A 19594-nucleotide genomic window follows, 5' to 3' on the forward strand; every position below is an offset into this window, starting at 1 on the left:
GCATCCACCTTCGCAGTTTACGTCACCGAATCCGCCACCCTGTTAGCGTGCATGCACAGTGCTGTGTGGAGTGGAACCTGTGGTACCTGAAGGCAACACGCGATCACGTGACCGCCTCCGCTATTTCCTGCAGCATCAAGCGGCTCCTGCCTGAGACAGCACAGCGGCGGCGGTGTGGTCGGTCTGAATTCACGTAAACGGAGAGAAGACGAGACGTGAAGGCCCCATCAGCTCACACCGACAACTGTTGCACTCACAGCGACGACGGATATATAAAGAAAGAAAGAAAAACATTTTGTTTCTGTTTTTACCATATACTTTTTCTAATCTTGGCTGTTTTAAGAAAAAACTTGATTTCCTTTGATAGCCGCGTCTTTAAGCTAAGAGTCCATGATGGCGACAGCTACGGTGTCTCTCCCCGCGGGCTGCGGCCCGAGCCCCGGGTCGGGGACGGAGCTGGTCCGCGGGCAGGCCTTCGACGTCGGGCCTCGGTACAGCAACCTCTCCTACATCGGGGAGGGAGCCTACGGGATGGTGTGGTGAGTGAACCCACCCGGGTTTATTTATTTAGTAACATCGCGTAGTCTTTATACCTCTGTCACTTTTAGTGAGACTTAAAGTGAGCTAACTGCCCCCCCCCCTCTCCCGCCCCCCCCTTTTAAACAACTTAAGTTAACTTCACTGGCTAACTGACATGTGTAAGCTAACGATAGCTAACGTTAACCGACACATTTAAGCTAACGTTAGCTAACTGACATGTTTAAGCTAACCGACGTGTTTAAGCGAGCAAACAACTGTGTTGAGAGGAAAATACATTAAATCGCAGCTGACTGGTTGACTTTCGGTGGGCTGTAAAACAAAAACAAAAAAGTCAATAAAAAAATAAGTGACGTTACAATTTTATTACCGATTCTGTTTCTTACACACCTGAAAAATTACATTTTTTATTTACTCCTTACATTACATCGCATGTCATTTAGCTGACGCTTTTATCCAAAGCGACTCACAATAAGTGCATTCAACCATAGGGACACAAACTCAGAAGAACAAGAAAGTGCAATTTCCTCAAATAAGCCAATTTACAATTTGCTATAGATAAGCGGCGTTACAAGTACAATTAAAGTGCTACAGTTGGTTGGTGTGTTAGTGGAGGTAGAGTCTGAAGAGGTGTGTCTTTAGTCTGAAGATGTGAAGGTTCTCTGTGCTCCTGGTGTCTTCAGAGACCTCCTTCCACCATCCTTAGCTCTCAAACGTTGTATGCGGTTTATATAAAGGAACAGGAAACCAATACAAATAATACTACATTGTATTTATAACACTTCATCAATAGATCTGAGTGCCGGTGCTTATGGTGGTCTTGGTTGACCTTTGTTGTGGTTTCTCTCAATTAATCCTTTTTAATGACTTGAGCATAGAACATATTGTCTTTCTTGCCCACTGTAGTTGTACAACTATGTTTGGAGTTTTCTTTGTGCATTTAGTTGCGAAGGAATTTAAACCTCCTCAGAATACTGCTTGTTCTATGTGACCTTTTACCCCCTTCTCCTGCATGATTGTATTGTAAACATCACTGTACATTTTCCGTATTTATTCTGTGCAACCTGTTTATTACATTTTGACAGCATCGCCGCTTGTCTAAAGATAAATCCTACCCTCCTCACACTGTGAAGTATTACATAACGCGATGGCCTCGTGTCAAACAACGGCAGTAGTTCTTTTTGTGTCTGTGGTGAGAGGAGCCTGGTTCTCTGCGGCGTGGAGGCTCAGCACGTAGTTCAGCATCTTTCTGTCTGAAGAAACCCACCAAATCCCCAAACTGTTGCTGCTGGTGTGACGAAAAGAACTTGAGTTCACCGCTAAAGCCCTGATTTTGGAACCAAGTAGTTTGATGTTTCGGTCGCGTCAAAAGACACAATAGCACTTGCTTCATGTCCCTAAACTTAGTATCTGTCATATTGTTTTTATTGTTTGCTAGTGGAGATTAATCATTTGAAGCGATCCCTTTTGTTCTCTGGCATTATTATCTGCAATTTATACTAATCAAAAGTGTCTTGACAATTAACCCATAATGACAGCTGACTTTCTCTTTTTGTGTGCTCAACTCATCCAGTTTTATTCAAACTACGTAGGTTTGAGATTTGAGTGAATAATTATCTCCACCTCGAACAATAACTGAACAAAAGTGTAGCTGAACCGATCTGCTTGTTCGGCATTGTGTTGATTATGGCGGACGATTGGTCCAAATTATCTTTCAATTAAAAAGCAGACTGACCAGCTTTACTTGAAGGGACTTATCAGGATATGTTTGTCCTAAACGTGAACAAAACAAGGTTGAGATGTCCTCTGCTCGCACAAAACAAGCTGACCTGTTTTTGTGTTGAGTAAAAGTCATCCTCCGAGCCAACAACCAACGTCGATGTGTTACAAGCTGTAACTTGTGTGATTCAGGAGTCCACTTCGAAGATCATATATCCGTCCCTCTGAGTTTTTTTTTTTTTTAAATACACTTTCTATCAGCGTATAACTTTCTTTAGGTTACTGCGAGTCATTCCAGTAATGTGAACTGGTTAAGACAAAGACTTGGACTTTGTATATTGCTCTGACCTTTGACGGTTTGTTTGATGATCAGACATCTTTTTCTCATCTGCTTGACTGAACGATGGTTCGGGGATGCTGACGGATGATTTGATAGATGTGATTTGAATTCACTGCTCATCTTGAAATGTATTCGTTTTGGTTCATGTGGGCAGGTTTGGACTCGCACAAAAACTTAATAATATCTGACTTCTAAAAAATATACACTTCATGGTTATCTTTCAAGGGCACAGTGATACCCCTTATATAATGAGGGAGAATTGCAACCGAATACAGGAAATGACCCAACAATAGAAATACTTCTGACTCTAAAAGCCACTCGTAATAGGAAAACCTCATGTTTTATATACAGGCCCCTCGTGCTTAACTTGGGCTGCAAGCTTGCATCTCTACTTGTTTTGACTCCCAGTTATGCCACAATATCAAAGATGGTAAATGACAAGTTACAAGAACATTGTGTCCATACAATGCAATGTTTGTTTCATTACGAAGCCTTCCTCATGCGTTAGTGGCTCCTGTGAGAGGAAATGTGCAATAACGTACACTCTTTAAGATTGTGCAATTTGAGGCAGCATAGTGGTTGATTTAAATGTCCTTCAAAGAGAAGTGTTACATGTGTAATGTTGTTGTTTTTTAGGGCCGATGTCCCCGATCTTTATGGCAAATTCTACGGCTGGTATCACTGTACCAGCAGGTTTCATGCAACGCACCAGTATTCTTCCCTGGTGTCAATAAGCCGTTTTATTTTTACTGTGGTGTGTTTTGCCGTTGGACTGGAGGATTTGTCGGCCTCAGCCTCCTTACGTTTGTGGTCTTGCTGTGTTCTTCGTCCTGTAGTTTTCAGTCAGTTGCTCATGTTGCTTTAATGTGCAGCAGCAGCCAGAGAAAGTGATGCAGCGTGTACTTTTACATGTATTTTTACATCAGGAACCTGCTCTTTTGTTCTGCGGTGCAGCAGACCGGTGCTGTAAAAGGCTTCCCATGGAACGCATTCAACAAGTATTATGAGTCAGAAGCGCTGGATTTTATTGTATAATCCTTCCATTTGGTTTACTTGCATAGCAAAGCATTTTGATGACTAAAAAGTGATGTTTTATAGAGATTTATATCCGATTTAAAATGCTGAAATTATGCTTTTGCGGTTATGGTAAAACTTGCATTTTTGTTAATGCTTCCCCATGAGAGACACACACACACACACACACACACACACCTCCCAAATATCAACAACATGTCTCGCAGCACAATTCAAGATAAAGTAAGCAGCCGCAAATCTTGCTTGTTGAAACTACTTTTCTAAAACATAGAAAGTATCTTCTTACTAAATATTTACACCAAGCTACATTGAATGTAGCCTTGAAAAAGCACAGAACCTCCCAACTCACTAAAGCACACATGCCGTGGTTTCCATGTCGACGGCTTTGTCCGTCGCCTCAACGCCTCTATTTCTACTGCTTATTGTTTTCAGTGTGCTATCCTAAAGTATTTTTACTTTCCTAAGTGATGTGCAAGAACGAGGGCGCCAAGAGGTCGATCCCAAGGCCGGTAGATCGCGGCCGACAGTGGGAGCTAACGGGAAACTTGGTAGTGTAATTAGCGGCCCATGCTTACTAGCAGACACATTTCATTCCAAAGCAACCGTGTGTGACTTCGACCAGTGCAAGTCTTACGAGTAAGGTAATGACCAAGAATGTAGAAAGAAGAAAGTATCCCCTATTAATCCCCGTGGGGAAATTATTCTCTGCATTCGACCAATCCCACACAGTGGGATCAGTGTGCTGCTGTGAAGGCGCCTGGGAGTCGGCGGACTTAGTTTAGTCGGCGAAGTTAGGCGTCTTGCTCTGGGACACTTCAGAACATGGAGCACCTCCGGACTAGAAAGTAGTACTGAGCATTTCAACCAAGATAAAGCCATTATTTCTTCAGGTTTCCTAGCTCCAGATGCCCCATGAAAGGGAGCCAGAGTTGTAGTTATAGTTGTAATGTGTTTCACTTTTTTTAAATAACTGCAAATCTCAGCATAACAATGCTGACTAGAAGATCCAAATCGGTCTTTGAGTCTCCAGTGAGTACAAGACGTAGGAAGGTCTCTTCAATCTGAGACCCCCGGCCGAGGGCTGCTCGCATCGACTGAGCACCCGGCCTCTCCACACAGCGCCGGGCTTACGCAATCGCAAGACACAGCCCCCCCCCTCCCCGACCTCCCTCCCCTCTCCCACCCTCTGCGATGCTGTGCAGAAGCTGAACACGCTCTGGCTTTCTCTCAGCTCGCCCACGTGAACGGGTCGGTCACGGGGATAAAAAGTTTTATATCTAAGAGGTGCACAGCGGTGTTGTTCATGGCCAGTCGGAAGAAACACAACAATCAGATGTTACTTCTCCTTGGTAACATGTTGTTTGTTCACCGTCTGTATAAGATTAGTAGTTACACAGATTTGGTGTCACATTTCAACATGTTCGAGATGTAATGCCAGTCCTCAGACGATAAGGAATATAGAAAGTATAACTGATGTATGCCGTGTTTGGTTGTTCACAGTAAATCTAACGCGGCGTCATGACCTGCATTACGCCTTTTTATTTTAAACCTTATTGCCTAGGAATGTTATTTTTATTTAAGTAGCTAAAGCAAGAAAAATAAATGCTACCATATCATTTTTACGTTTTAAGGACTGCAACTAAAGTCTGGCGCCCGTCTCCATGGCAACCCCTCTGCCTCTGACATCAGCACCACCACTCTGCAGCCAATGGGAGCGGCGGGGAGAGAATGAGAGCCTTGACACTCTGAGATCCTGTTGTGCAATTCAGAAGGAGATGTAATTTGTGTAATTTGGGGCGATTAGGCTTCCAAGACGAGCACAAAGGCTTCCTGTTCAGCAGGCGCGTAAAACCTTCACGCACGTGCAGCTGATATCGGGGTTCATCATGATCTTCATCAGCTTATGCTGCAGAACCATTTCTCACTAAATCACAGTAATTCAAATAAATGGATTGAATTTATTCAATTGAATTCCAAGGTGACCGTATGAAATGTGACTAAGATGATGTTGGACCCTCAGCGCGCCGCGGCGTTTCTCTTGAAGCGGGTTCCTTTAAAGCTGCGTTCTTGACACACGTGCAACGTTGACTCCGATATAAAGATGGATTCAAAGTGTTCAATTGCACAATACAACAAATGTTGCGCTTTTGTAATAATCGCTTACCCTCATCTGGCAACACAAGCGCGTGCTTCACAATTTGAATGCATGCAGAATAACGCCGGGTGGTCGGCGGTGTGACCTCGTAGATAACGAGCTCAAACCGAGGTACAATGCTCCGGTTGTTTGGGCCGCGGCTCAGAGCGAGAGGTCACACTGTGCTTATTGTAGGAGCGCTGCTCTACTTCAGACAGCGCAGCGACGGATATTTAACAGTGACTATATGCTCCGAATCAGAAAGAAACCATTTTATTTGAGGATGGAAATCAAATGACTGGTCTAATTGTGTTAAATGCGACCTGTCTGTGGTCTTGATGAAAATTGAAATGGCTCCAGGTTGAATCCTACTGGTAAACGATACGGCTCATAATAAATATTTGTTTGATAAATCACAGATTTACCGAATTAGTTTTGATTTGTTTAAACCATGCGCCTCAAATAGTTTATTATGGTTCTTGTCTGTATTTATAGCATCAACGTCACGGCTCATGTCATGATGAATTGTTTGTTTATGACATTGTAAAGTTTCTTTTAGCATCTGTGGACGTTTAGTGCTCGATGTGGCTCCTCAATGTCCTTCCATAAATATCTGCTTGCTCGCTCAAAACTCTTCAGGGAAATTTACAGCGTTTGTTTCTTTTAGGGTTCTCCTTTCATTTTTCCATAACTGTACGCTTCCCACTGGGAAAACGCCCCTTCCTCAAAGTTTTCCTCCGGGTCGATGATGACGCGACTCATGTGTTGAACGTTGCCTCACTGACGTCTGCCGCTGATCACCGGGGAAACTTTCAGTTCGGGATTTGTGTGTTTTGGGGAACACAAAACGGAACCCCTGCATGGTAACGTGGCTCTCATCAGGTTATCAACATGTTCTCCGCTGTCATGCTTTGTTATCCATTTGACTCACCAGACGATGCTGCGGCTTATCAAAGCATGCGTGTTGCACAAGGCGGTTTCACGCGGCACCTTTTTCTCATGTAAAGCTCGTTTTCATCAGTCAGCCACGCAAGCGTGAGCTAAATGTTCTCAGTCGCCTCGCCGAACTCGGGTTGTCTTTCTTTAGTATACAGCGAAGCAAAAAAGATTCAGACAAAATCTAATAGTCCATGAAGGAAGCCTTAAATGAGCCGAACGGGATTGATTTTGAACAGGATATCGATTTTGTTTTTCTACACACGGATGAGAAGGCACATTGTGTGAGCTCTTGTGGTCTACTGAAGCCTCGCAGACGGCAAATGATCCGTTCTAAGAAAAATATTACACTTTAATAGATTTGATCTCTGCAGGAAAAACATCTAACGAGACTTCGGACTGTCCGCCGCCGCCCTACTGACCCCGATCTGTTGTTACTGACGACCTGCGCCGTGGTGGCGCACTAGATTAATGGAGGTCCTGGAAATAGACGGATGCAAAGACCCTCTGATCCCGCCGCTGTGATGCCCGTTTGAAGCCGGTGCCTCCGACCTCACGCGGCCTTCAAAGCCGAGGGTCTGGTTGGCAGAAGGACACTCGTATGTGCACTTTCTCTGTACGCGTCACCCCCCAGCATTAAGAGCCCCCCCCCCCCCCCTTTCTTTGACACCCAACCCCTTGAATATTGCCATGGTAACAGGCCCATTGCATAACACAGAAGCTGCAGTGTAAAGACTTGTATTCCTGTCTCTTTGGCAACGGAGACCCCCCACACACACGTCCCCCCCCCCCATCTCTGCGTTTCTTTCTGGGCACTGAGCATGCTCCGATAACAATACAGAAGCAGAGGAAACGGGAAAGGCAGCTGAGCAGATTCTCTTCACTGTTGCGTTCAGGAACCTGCAGCTGGAAAATGCGACATCTGCCTTTGATGATATTTCTCTTTATACTGAAGGAAATGTGAGTTCGACGCGTTGCTACATTCTTCCAAGTCTCTGAAGAACCAAGTGCTGCTTTTTTGAGTTTCAGTTTCAACATTTCCTGATCGTTTTTTTTCCCCTCCTATTTTAATCCACATTTATTCTTCATTCATCAATTCCTGGTTTGTGTGTTAACATGTTGGACATGTCCATCACAACTTCCCAAAGCTAAAGTTGACCCACTGGTTGTGCCAGAACCAAAGGGAGTAGATTTTCTCTTTAATAAATATGAGAAATGTGCCGCCACCAGCCGTCTGAGCGCTGAGGTGTGCCAGGTGTGGTCTCCTCTTCGTCACACAATGCATGCTTACATCCGTGAAATACAAGTTACCATTCCAAAGTCCCGAGGGCCTTTTTCAGTGACGCATTCTCACAAATGGAAGTCCACCCGTCGGCGAGACTCCGGCAGTACACAGACATGTTAATAGTACTCACTCAGCTCGGTGTACTTTGTACTTCCTCCAAGAGTTCCTTCGGTTCCACTCCTGGACAAACTGACCGGGAACTGATAAGCTCGCCTCCGTAAACGTGGTGAAAGTAGCGTGAGCTGAGATTGTGTTCACTTTCCTCTGCAGCCACCGTGGCGACAAGTGGTTGTTAAGAATTCAAAGCATTTAAAAAGAGAAACAAATCCTCGTTTTGCCCTGGTTTGTAATAGAAAATGAACGTGGAGGCTGGAAACTGATGAATATATCATAAATATGTAATTTGTTTGTTTAAGCACTTCATAATACAATTATACAGCCCAATAAGGCCTTTTATCTTTGAGCTTGTGTGTATCTGTGGAACTGGAATCTAGCGGGTGGAAGCGTTAACATAGAGCGTCACGTGCACTCACACACACACACACTCCTCACACAAGTGGAAAGGAAGGTCACTCACATTTCCCTCAGAAGGCTGTTTACATTTCAGTCCCTACCCCCCGTCGCCATGGCAACTCACTTTCTTATTTTGTCAAGCTACGTGGGTGTTTATTCCGTCATCTCTCGCGTGTGTTTGTAATAAATAAAGTAGGTGTCAATGATGCATTGTTCTTTTCTTCCTAAATGTTTAGCTCTGTTGGGCATTTTTGGGGGTTTCGTGATGGTTTCCAAGTGGCAGCAGCTTGAAACGTTTTGACAGGAGATGACTTGGGAATCCAGAGACGCTTGGAAGCCGGGAGCTCTCATTTCTCTGCAGTGAGCTTGGACGTGTTTGTGTTGCGTCACTTCCTGTCCCCAGAACAAGTCTGGCCAATTTTTGTGGCCTTACCTTCTTTTATTCCCATTTAATTTAAAGCAATAAGGAGATGAGTTACAGATGAGTTTCAAGAACCATGTTTAGACCCAAAGTTTGGGACTTGAACTTAAGTCTGGCTGAGTGGACGTGGGGGATGAGGGGGGAGAGGGGGATGAGATGGGGGAGAGGGGGGGTGTGAGCCTACCGTGAACCCAGTGGACATGTCTGCACCTGGTGTGGAGGAGGCGTCTCGCCACAGGCAGGCGAAGCGTTTTACAAATAGTCTGCTGAATGTAGACACACTGACACAACGTGAAAAATGACTTGTCAATGTTAATTGCTTTTTTTTTTTTCCGCTTGGAAGCAATCATTTGGAACAACAGGCTTTAGTGCTACAATAACTTTGTTGTAAACTCTACAGCTTCTAACACGCAGCAGAACAGCACGGCCGAAAAACGACTAGAAGTGAACCAAGTCAACAAAAAAATCCAAAGCTCCTAAAGGCCCGGAGGGTTCATTCAACGTGTTGATGCTCGTTGATGGATCTTAGTAAAAGGGGAACTTGATCCTCAGAAGAAAGGGCCTGCAGGTAGAGACGGCGCCCTATTTGCAGCGCACAGTATCCCTCCATGCCAAAGGGCATGCTGGGATGCGGTCTCGTTTTTGAGATCTGATCCTAGTCAGAGGTGCTGTGCAGTAAGGACCTTTTTAGTAGTCATGCTCTTCTTTGTTGGTGGAATAAAGAAGCAGGGAAACCAGCGCGAGGGGATCTCGTCCCATCAGAGGAGTCTGTTCATCCGTATCATCTCTGCGTCCTCGCCGCTCACCTGCGGCGTGATGGAGCGTCCCTAAACTCGTGGCGTCACGGTGCTCGATCTTCAGCTATCGCTGCCTAAGCTTGTTATAGCGTGATGCCGTTGTCTTTGCTCCACTCCCACATTCCTGCCGACGCTACAGCGGCTCATTGTGTGCTCGCCAGGTTAAGATGCAGCTAATGCAAGCCCCAACATTTCCTCCTGTCACTACTGCACATTATGAGATTTCCACTCGCACACCACAGGAAGGAAGCGCCTGACTGCTGCTCTAGAAAGAATAAGTTGGTCACTGCTTATCTGCCGTGTTGCTGCTTAGAGACACAGAACTTTAAGTCCCGCCCACAGGGGACAGGAAAACAATGTTATCGCTCACCATTCGCTTGGTACAAAGAGGCCTCCGTGGTTAAAACCTGCTTTGTGGTGGCATGAACTACCAACAGGGCAACTTCAAGTTGAATTTGAAGAAAAGGCCAAACTGGGCCTTTTATACGACTGATGTGAGGCCTCAGCAAGCAGAATGAGAACACGTCGGTACTCTGACTCCCGGGTGAAAGGTTAAGCAACATCTGGGTCTAATGGTTGTTTTTCGTTATAATGCAGCTCTGCCTATGACCGGGACAACAAGGTACGCGTGGCCATCAAGAAGATCAGCCCGTTCGAGCACCAGACGTACTGCCAGCGCACCCTGAGGGAGATCAAAATCCTGCTGCGCTTCAAACATGAGAACATCATCGGCATCAACGACATCATCCGCACGCCGACCATCGACCTGATGAAGGACGTGTATCCTTCTGGTTTAAGTTGTGATCATTAATGACCAAACCTTCTTTCTTTCTTTCTTTTTTTTAAGTGAGCGCTTTGTGTTGCCGGAGAGCATTTGCAGTCACAAAGAATGTTTTTGTTGTATTTTTATTGCGTAACGGCCACCTGTCACTGTGCATTTGGCCGAGGCGCTCTTCAGCGCAGCGCAGCAGTGAGTAGGCACAGTTTCATAACGCTTTCCCCTAAATATAAATGGCCGACGCCTGCAGCCACTCTGCTCCCTGCTCGCCACATCGGCTGAGCATTCCCCAAAAGCACAAACCACCAACAGTAGGCTTCATTTTTTAAATGTCTGCTCAGCAGGTTTGAGGTTTGGCTGAATGGAGTCTGTCAACTTGACGCAATGAGGACAGTCTTCTTTCTCTGCAGTAAAACAGAAATGGCGTTTGAAAATGACCAGAGAGTCTTTGATTTGTTGCACTGAGCAGCAGCCTGTATGGAAGAATGAATTTATCATATTATGTATATTAAAAATATGCCCGTTGGAGAGTCATAGTGTTGGTTTTGGTTTGATCGCACAGATCTTACTGTGAAGGGCATAACCGGATGGCATTAAAACGTGTGACCAACACAAAGCCGAGTTCCTCAGCGGGTCGCTGTGCAGATACATCGTCCAGGATCTCATGGAGACGGACCTCTACAAGCTCCTGAAGACTCAACACCTGAGCAACGACCACATCTGCTACTTCCTCTACCAGATCCTCCGAGGGCTCAAGTACATCCACTCCGCCAACGTCCTGCACCGCGACCTGAAGCCCTCCAACCTGCTGCTCAACACCACCTGCGATCTCAAGGTGCGGGCGGCGTTCACCGAGGCGCTTTGAGCTGCGCTCAGCGTTTACACCGGTGCTGTACTAATGTCGTAACGTTCTTCCTCTGCAGATCTGCGATTTTGGTTTGGCCCGCGTGGCTGACCCGGACCACGATCACACCGGCTTCCTGACGGAGTACGTCGCCACCCGTTGGTACAGAGCGCCTGAGATCATGTTGAACTCCAAGGTGAGTGTCCTCACCTGCTGTAACCATGCCGACGGGGCGAGTGCGAGTGTTTTGGTTTGCTTGTTTTTGGTAGAATAAACCTGGGAATATAATGTTTTTTTGTTATATTTTGTTAAAACATGTTTGGGGTGGTGACGGTCCAGGTGCATTATGGGTTTCTCTAAATCTTGAATTTGACCTTCTGAATCGTAGGTCTGAGAATGAGGCGCTGGGAATAAATGAATGACTTGTTTGCATTCGCGCTGTGTTAACCAAGTGTTGTGATTACCTCAAATATACTGTAGTCATGACGATGGCGTTGTGCCGCTCTCTCTCTCTCAGGGCTACACCAAGTCCATAGACATCTGGTCAGTGGGCTGCATCCTGGCGGAGATGTTGTCAAACAGGCCAATCTTTCCCGGGAAGCACTACTTGGATCAGCTCAACCACATTTTGGGTAAAAATTCTCTTATCTGGTGGTGGCGTCATTGTGACACAGCAACACGTTCATTGATTTGAAGTTGAAGCACTCACTCGGTGGGTTTAAATGTTTTAACATTCAACTTCTTTTGTGCTCGACCACGTATCTCGTCTCCCATTGTTTCGTCTCTGCAGAGTCACACACTGAAATAAAGCAAATCGTAAAGCGACTTTTCTCCATTCTTTGTCCTGCAGGGATCCTGGGTTCTCCCTCTCAGGAGGATCTCAACTGCATCATCAACATCAAAGCCAGGAACTACCTCCTGTCGCTGCCGCTGCGCTGCAAAGTTCCGTGGAACCGCCTCTTCCCCAACGCCGACCCCAAAGGTCAGAGTCAACTCCTGTTTCTAATGATTAGCATTTAATAAAACCTTTTTCCCATAAATCAGGTAATGTTTGAGGGAAGTTGCCTGATTGCTGCATTTTAAACTTGCAGCAGCTGAACAAATTAGTCCCAATTTCCTTTATTTGAATGTCCTCTCAAAACGTGTGATATCAAAGTCCCTTTGTTCCTGACGCAGACCGTATGGAGGGCGCCATGCTGCCCTCTAGTGGGCAAACAGGCTCATTGTTTCAGATTCCCGTTAAATGTGCTCCTTGTGCTGCAGCTCTGGACCTGCTGGACAAGATGTTGACCTTCAACCCTCACAAGCGGATCGAGGTGGAGGAGGCCCTGGCGCACCCTTACCTGGAGCAGTACTACGACCCCACGGATGAGGTCAGGCGGACGGCTTGTGTTGCAGGAGCAGGTTCGGGATGTACGATGGCACTAACGTCTCTCTCGCTCCCCCTCCCGTCCCCTCCCTCCCCAGCCTGTCGCTGAGGCGCCGTTCAAGTTCGACATGGAGCTGGATGACCTCCCCAAAGAGACGCTGAAGGAGCTCATCTTTGCAGAAACGTCACGTTTCCAGACCGCCTTTAGGTCCTAACGTCTCACGCCGGTACGTCCCCGTCGCTGATGTGTGCGTCCGATGTTTTTCTATCAAAGGCAAGCGAGCTAATCCACGCGACGTCTCTCCTCCCTGCAGATGATTCCATGGACCGACTCCTCGCTGTCGCTGTGATCCTCCTTCGTTTTCTATTCTTTTTCCTCCTCCTCCTCACGTTGTCAACATCGCCTGGATTCCTCTGGTCTCGCTCGTCCACTTTGCTCAGGAATGGCGTCAGGAATCAATCAATCAATCATTCTGTAGGCTCTCTTTTCTCTCTCACATCATAGCTCAGTCTGGATTTTTGTGTTTCAAGCCAAGTTAAACAACTGTTTGTTTGTTGGTTCCGTGTGTCTGGGGGGAGTTGATGTCCAGTAGAGCAGCGGCGATAACGTCGTGGTTACTTCTCTGTCCAGACTGCACAAACAAACAACGGGAGACTACTTACAATCATCATCATAGAAAAGAGAAAAAACCGAGCCTAATTATTTTCTAACCGCCTGTCTCACTGTTCCAAAGGAGACTTTTTTTTTTTTTTTTAGATTTTCTTAAAAAGAGAAATCCCTGAGTTAAATAAACTGAATTATGCAATGAAATCACATAATCAGCCACAGACCTGTGGCCCCGAAAGCCATCGTTCTACTTTAAAGAGGATCTATATTTTAACAACGCAGACACACAAGGCCCAAATGCAAATATATACTTGTGAATATATATATATATATATATATATATATATATATACACAGCCCAAAGAGTCTTAAGATATCTTAATGGCCGGAGGAATGATCGACACAAATTTCTAAGAAAGTAATTTTCCCCATCGGCTTCAGTAGAATGTCGGGCTGCGTGTAAATGTGGAGAAACCGGAGGGAAGCGCCTCATGTCGCGCCGTTTGTGCCGCGCATCCGGACAAGAATTCAGATTTTTCTTCTGTTTTTCTTGTTCCGTTTGCCGCTCGCCTTGTTAGAACAACGCTGCGCCCTTTGCATGACTGTTATAGGCGACCGTGCCGAGCGCCACACAGGCCGGGCGCAGCGCTCGGCTCCTTTCCGTTCGTCACCTTTCCCTTCACATGGCTCCTTTCACGCTTCCTTTTCCCTTTTTTATGTCCTTTCCATCTACAGTTTTCCTTCAGGGAAAACCCAGTCATGCACGCTAAGGCGTCTTTTAGTTTTTATGTGGTTGCAAATAGGAGAATAACCATATATCTGTATTTATACCGATCACTCAGAAACCACGAAAAGCGCTGTTTCTTCAACCCGACGAGTAGAAATGATTCCCAGACTAAAATAAATCAGGTTTTCCATTTCGTCTTTTGTAACATTTTTGCTTTGAATTGCACATTATCAGGAGAACAACAATTTCAATAAGAAGCAGCAGAAGTCAAGAGCAGATTTTCAGTTCATTACTGTTAATTACAGGCTGTTGGCTTTCACGGTTTTATCTCAAACATAATGAAGACTCAACGTGTGTGTGTGTGTGTGTGTGTGTGTGTGTGTGTGTGTGTGTGTGTGTGTGTGTGTGTGTGTGTGTGTGTGTGTGTGTGTGTGTGTGTGTGTGTGTGTGTGTGTGTGTGTGTGTGTGTGTGTGTGTGTGTGTGTGTGTGTGTGTGTGAGAGAGAGATTTAGGAAAGTGTCTTCGTTTACATGTGGTTCCTCAAATATATTCAGTTCCATAGTGACTCTCGGTCTCTGCTGGCACTTAAAGTAGGAAACTAAGTATGAATTGAATAATAAATCTAAACCGTTTCAGGAGTATGCAACTGCTTTTGGGTTATTTCCGACAGGGTCTGTGAATCTGAGTGAAGCTGAAGCTCCGCTTGTTATATGAATTCATGTCGAAAAGGAGAGTTTGAGTTGTACAAACGTGGACGCTTGAGTTGAGATGGACAGTCGGAATCAAACTGAGTGGGCGACGCTCTGCTGATGCTCCGTCTTAAGCAAATGTCCGTCAACGGTAAAATGTGCTCGATCATCCAAAACCGCAGATCTTCATGTTTCGAGAAGCTGTAACCAGGAAATGTTTTTGACTCTTAATTGACTCAAACGAGGATCCATTCATCGGAATTTATTCTAGGATTCAATTAGTCGACCTATCTTTGCCTCCGTGGTGTTAATCTGCGAGGAAGCTGTATTTTAGGGAATCTTTTACAGCGTGTCACAAACAAAATGTACACTTTTAAACGTATGGTGTCCTGTTCCAGTCGAATACTCTGAACCCAGTTATTTCCACTGATGTGACCGTCTCAAACTTTGTCTCTATTTTCCTTTTTTTTTAAATTTGGGTAAAACAAATATTGTTTTTAATCAGAGTTCCCGAAAGGCTCACACCCAAAGGAAAACCCGCTTGTTGGTTACAAATGAGCAAAACACCATTTACAGAATTATGGTGCTTTTCTTTTCTTTTGCACTCTCAATTTCCCCCCCCGAGCAGACGTGAGCGAGAAGTACAGACCCGTGCCACCTTTTATTAAATGCACTTGCTTCTCCTCAGTCGGGATGGGACGTGTAATCCGAGGTGCCTGTTGGAACTTGACTTGCCTGTAGATAGTCTTATTTTGGCGGGGTGGGGGGGGGTTAGAATCCAGGGCACAGGAAACCTTAATGGGATTCGTTGTATTAAAAAAAAAAAAAAAAAAAAAAAAAAAAGCTTCTGCTGAGTTCTTTGTGCAACTTGTCTGTTTGTGCCTTTTTCGATAGTCTTGATATCCAAGATTTGATGTGCAGCTTTTGTTCAGTCGGGGATGCGTTTGTAATCGCAGTAAATCTCTAGATCAACACAAATGGGGGGTGGGGGTGGGGGGGGGGTCCTTTCAGTTATGTACATTTTAAAGAGATTTGTTTCCACAGCTGTGACTTGTGACTGTATTGAAAAGATGAAAAGCAAACATTTATATATTTTTTGTGTTGCCCTTTATTTTTCTTTTTTTCGGGGGGTATTTTTATTGTAAAATGAATGTTCTGTTTCTATCGGACACTAATGTTGTTTGGGTTGTCCCCCAGTGGAACTACTCCACTCTGTTTTGATCAGTATAAACCTTTTTGATTGTGTAGTTCACATTTCTGAAAGATGGAAGAAAAGGTTTGACCCGCCAGACGTTGATGGAATTGATCGGTCACTTTTATGTTGCTGTCGTGTGAAGGATTTGACTCAAACGAAGCATTTCTTTGCTCTTATTAAAGACTGACTGCCACTTTGACAAAACTGGTTTTACATGTTTGGGTTTTCTTTTCCTCTGACACCAGCTGTTCATTAAAAACACATCTATGAAGCCTCTTTGTACACTCGCAAGAGACAAGTTATTAAACATTCATTAGAGACTTAAAAAATACAGGTTTCTTCAACGCAATATCAAGAAAATCAATCCATCAAAATATGTATACAAAGTATAGTGATCTTAATACGCTCCAGCGAGGGTTGTTGTGTTAGACAGAAACATTTTCTTTGATTTGAATTGGGGTTTTTTTTTAAGGAAATTAATCTACTTTTAATCTCCAAACGACTATACACAAATATACATATTTCCTTCACCGCGCTCTTTGTTAATATTTTATTTAATGACATAATACTGTAGAGTGTTTTGTCTCCTACATAGACGCGTATTATTGTAGAACTACAGGCAACAGTCTGATTAAACTTAAATCAATCATATTGATCTTTATGTTGGGAGGTTTGTTTACTTGCTCCTCTTAACCACGTGCTTGCAATGCGGCCACGCATGCGCGCCGGCAGGTTTGGGCCATTGGGACCCGTCGGTGGCGCGCGAACGCCAAAACAACCTTTTGGCCACGCGAGCGCGAGCTCCAGCATCTCGCCTCGGTTTGATTGGCAGTGGCTGTGTGGTCCCGCCCTTCCTCGTAGTCTATTGGTCTCACGGCGGTACTTCTCCCTGATTGGACGCTATTTGTAGCGCTGGCTGTGTAGCTAGGCTATTGTTGCCTTCGCGTACCGGTTAAAACAATCAGATTTAAGATACTTTCAGATGAAGTCATGAACTTTCAGTTGTTTTGTTTTGTAAGAAAGTGTTAAAATGACGCAAGGAGACTCTACGCAAACTGTTTTGTAGGTGTAAAAGCTGCGGGATTAGTTAAAGGTAAAAGCGGGTGTTAAATCTATAACGATGGGGAATCCCCTCTTGACAAATTAAGTTAAACGTTTCCACGCCTTGAGTACATTCATGCAACTAATCTGAAAGAACAATCCAAGAAACTACACCGGGGACTCTTGCTGTTTTATTCCTTGTTCCTGGTCACATTTGGCAAATGAGCAACACGGAAACCATCTGACAACTGAGCAGCTTCCTCGGCGGAGGAAGACCACCAGATGCGGTTGTAGGCAAGTGAGTCGAACCGTATCCGTGGTGGTTTTGTCAGTCTATACAACATTAGTACAATTCAAATGTTCATGTTTATTAATATGTTTGGTGCTGTGTATTCCTGCTGCCAACCAAACTTCCTCTGCGGGGAGATAAAAACGCTGGAGTTGTCTGTTTCCACGTTGTTGATCTTGTGCGCTCGCGTCTCTCATTTCCCGCAGGCCCTGAAGGCAGCATCGGTAGAAACAAAACAAGGCAAAAACGCTCTAAAACAGTTGCTTTACATTGGAGCCAGTTGACAATTCTTCAGAACAGAGACTTTTTGTGGTTCCGTTTTTAAGACCAAACCCTCAATCCGTCCGCAGCTCGTGCGTGCGCGTTATTCACAGGCGCTGCGCAGCTAATTAGGATGCGAGGATAAATAAGGCCGCAGACGGGACAGCTCGGTCCGTCCTGCCGCTGACGTCGGAGAGCTAAATGCATAGAGGTTAAAACCCTCCGAAGAGGTGCACGCCGCTCCAACATGCACGCGCTGTGACCCACCCCGCGGACGGCACTCTGCTCCGACCGGACCCCCCCCCCGGAGGCGCCCCCCGCACATCTTGCGCGTTTACGCAGAAAGTACCGGGACGCAGTGGAGATCCGCCGAGGAGATTGATGTTTTTGGGGGGGCTTTTTAATCGGCACTCGGCCCGACCTCGTCAGCCCGCTTCTGCCTCTTATGGGACGGTGAAGGTGTCTCTCGTCTTTTTTTTGGTATGTTTTTTTACTAATATCCAAAGACTCCTGCAGCTGCAGCGGAGGAAGAGATTTCTTCACCGGGTTGTTGTGGTTTCCGAGGCGGGGAACGGCGAGGTGTTTTTGGGGTGAGTGCAGCGCGAGTGACCTGCTGGAGGACACGCGCGTGTCTGTGAGAATAATCCCCACAGCAACTAACACACCACCATGGCAATGTCCTCAACATGCTTCACGTGACTTTATGGCTGGCTTTGTACGTGTATATTCTATGCGTATTTTGTGTTGCATCAAGGGATTTATAGTGTGCATCGCCTACGTGGTGTTGAACACCTTAAATGTGTCAAGTTAAGTTTGTTCCGTTTTTAGGTGCAGATCCACTAATGCATGAAAACACACTTTATTATCCAGGTTTATACTCTCCAGGGAAACTAAGGTTGGTCTTTGTGTCGAAATTAGTCTAATTTTGTGCTCCTGTAGTCCTGCAGGATTTACATAACGGCGCCTCATGACAACCCGTTCACACGACGTCTCCTCTTTTTAGTCAGAGATGTTTTGCAATTTGATCCTCGAGTTACATTCAGGAGCAGAAACGAAACCCGGTCGTGCGTCTCCTTTCATGTGATCGTCATCCTCTTTCATGGCTGCAGAGCTCTGCGTGCGTGCGTGCGCGTGTGTGGAGGGGGGGGGGGGGGGGCTTATGATGCCACGTGAATAGGCGACAAAAACAAAGCGAAAGGGGTGATTTCATAAGTCTCCCCCTGCGTGTTTGCACGTATCCACGGACGTCACAGCGGAGCAGCGCCGAAGCCTGATTGCTGATCGATTTTCAGGCTGTTCGAGTTGTTCGCGTCATCGTTCGTGGCGTTATTTGTCCGATGTCCGATGTCAGGGACGATGCAGCACTCACACATAAACAGTGCAGCAGCAGCAGGAGGAAGAGGAGGAGGGGGGGCGATAAGGCTGCTGCTTTGTTTTCTTCCCTCTTTAAAAAATATATCTTATAAAATATCATCAGCTTTTGTCTTACTTGTTTCTAAAAATAGGTGAGATGACCCAACTTGTTTTTGTCTCAGATTTAGCTGTGGGCGTTTATCAGGAAGAAAGATCCCAATATTCTCGTCGAGTTTCGTGCTTTGTGAGGACTCTCCACCCACATTGGTATATTTATGACAGCCTTATAAAACATGTTTGGATCCTATTCCTTAAAGGGTTATAACCGCCCAATGGCGCTTATTAGGTCTATAGAGAAGCTAAGATAGGATGTTGTCATGCGATTGTAAATTGGAGTGAAGAGGAAATGTGCACAAAAGGTGCAGAAACCAAACGTGACTTCAATGAATTCAAAGAGTAGCCGGTGGAAAACACGGCACGATAAAACAAAGTCTTATTTTTCATATCAGAGAAAGAAGAGGAATACAATTAATATTCTCATCTTGTATTTATTTACACATCCGGGTGTCTGCGTGCGCCCTCCTCCTTCGAGTGATGCGTTCATGTCACATGGGAAATAAGCCCTTCAGCGATAAAACAATAACTTTCAGATTTTTATTCTGAATATAAACTTTTTTTCCCGTTATTGCTTCTTATGAATAATTCTTCACTTTGGCACATTTTA

General features: G+C 45.2%; 2 protein-coding genes across 4 annotated transcripts in view; both read left to right on the forward strand.

The window, feature by feature from the left end:
* The first annotated feature begins 66 nt into the window (after positions 1–66).
* On the forward strand, positions 67–16130 carry mapk1 (mitogen-activated protein kinase 1). The gene is made up of 9 exons (XM_040196204.2): positions 67–539; positions 10315–10497; positions 11141–11330; positions 11419–11535; positions 11857–11971; positions 12190–12321; positions 12603–12712; positions 12807–12935; positions 13023–16130. The coding sequence occupies exons 1-8, from the start codon at positions 391–393 to the stop codon at positions 12921–12923; spliced, it is 1113 nt and encodes a 370-aa protein (XP_040052138.1). The 5' UTR covers positions 67–390; the 3' UTR covers positions 12924–12935; positions 13023–16130.
* Positions 16131–16889: 759 nt separating this feature from the next.
* The window catches only part of LOC120831072 (protein yippee-like 1), a 16973-nt gene continuing 14268 nt past the window's right edge, over positions 16890–19594 (forward strand). The window contains exon 1 of one of the 3 annotated variants that reach the window (XM_078086263.1): positions 16890–17265. The gene's annotated coding sequence lies outside the window, so the exon portion shown is untranslated. Of the gene's footprint in view, positions 17266–17514; positions 18108–19182 lie in introns of those variants that run through there. The other 2 variants (XM_040196205.2, XM_040196206.2) reach the window with 2 other exon arrangements.

Source organism: Gasterosteus aculeatus, chromosome 13 (assembly GCF_964276395.1).
Source record: "Gasterosteus aculeatus chromosome 13, fGasAcu3.hap1.1, whole genome shotgun sequence".
NCBI lineage: Eukaryota > Metazoa > Chordata > Actinopteri > Perciformes > Gasterosteidae > Gasterosteus > Gasterosteus aculeatus.

Bases quoted from the DNA above. Each gene is read 5' to 3' on its own strand.
- mapk1 (XM_040196204.2), top strand. From the start codon at position 391: ATGATGGCGACAGCTACGGTGTCTCTCCCCGCGGGCTGCGGCCCGAGC. The intron at 10,498-11,140 runs GTATCCTTCTGG...GTCGCTGTGCAG, and splicing joins ATCGACCTGATGAAGGACGT to ATACATCGTCCAGGATCTCA. The intron at 12,713-12,806 runs GTCAGGCGGACG...CTCCCTCCCCAG, and splicing joins ACTACGACCCCACGGATGAG to CCTGTCGCTGAGGCGCCGTT.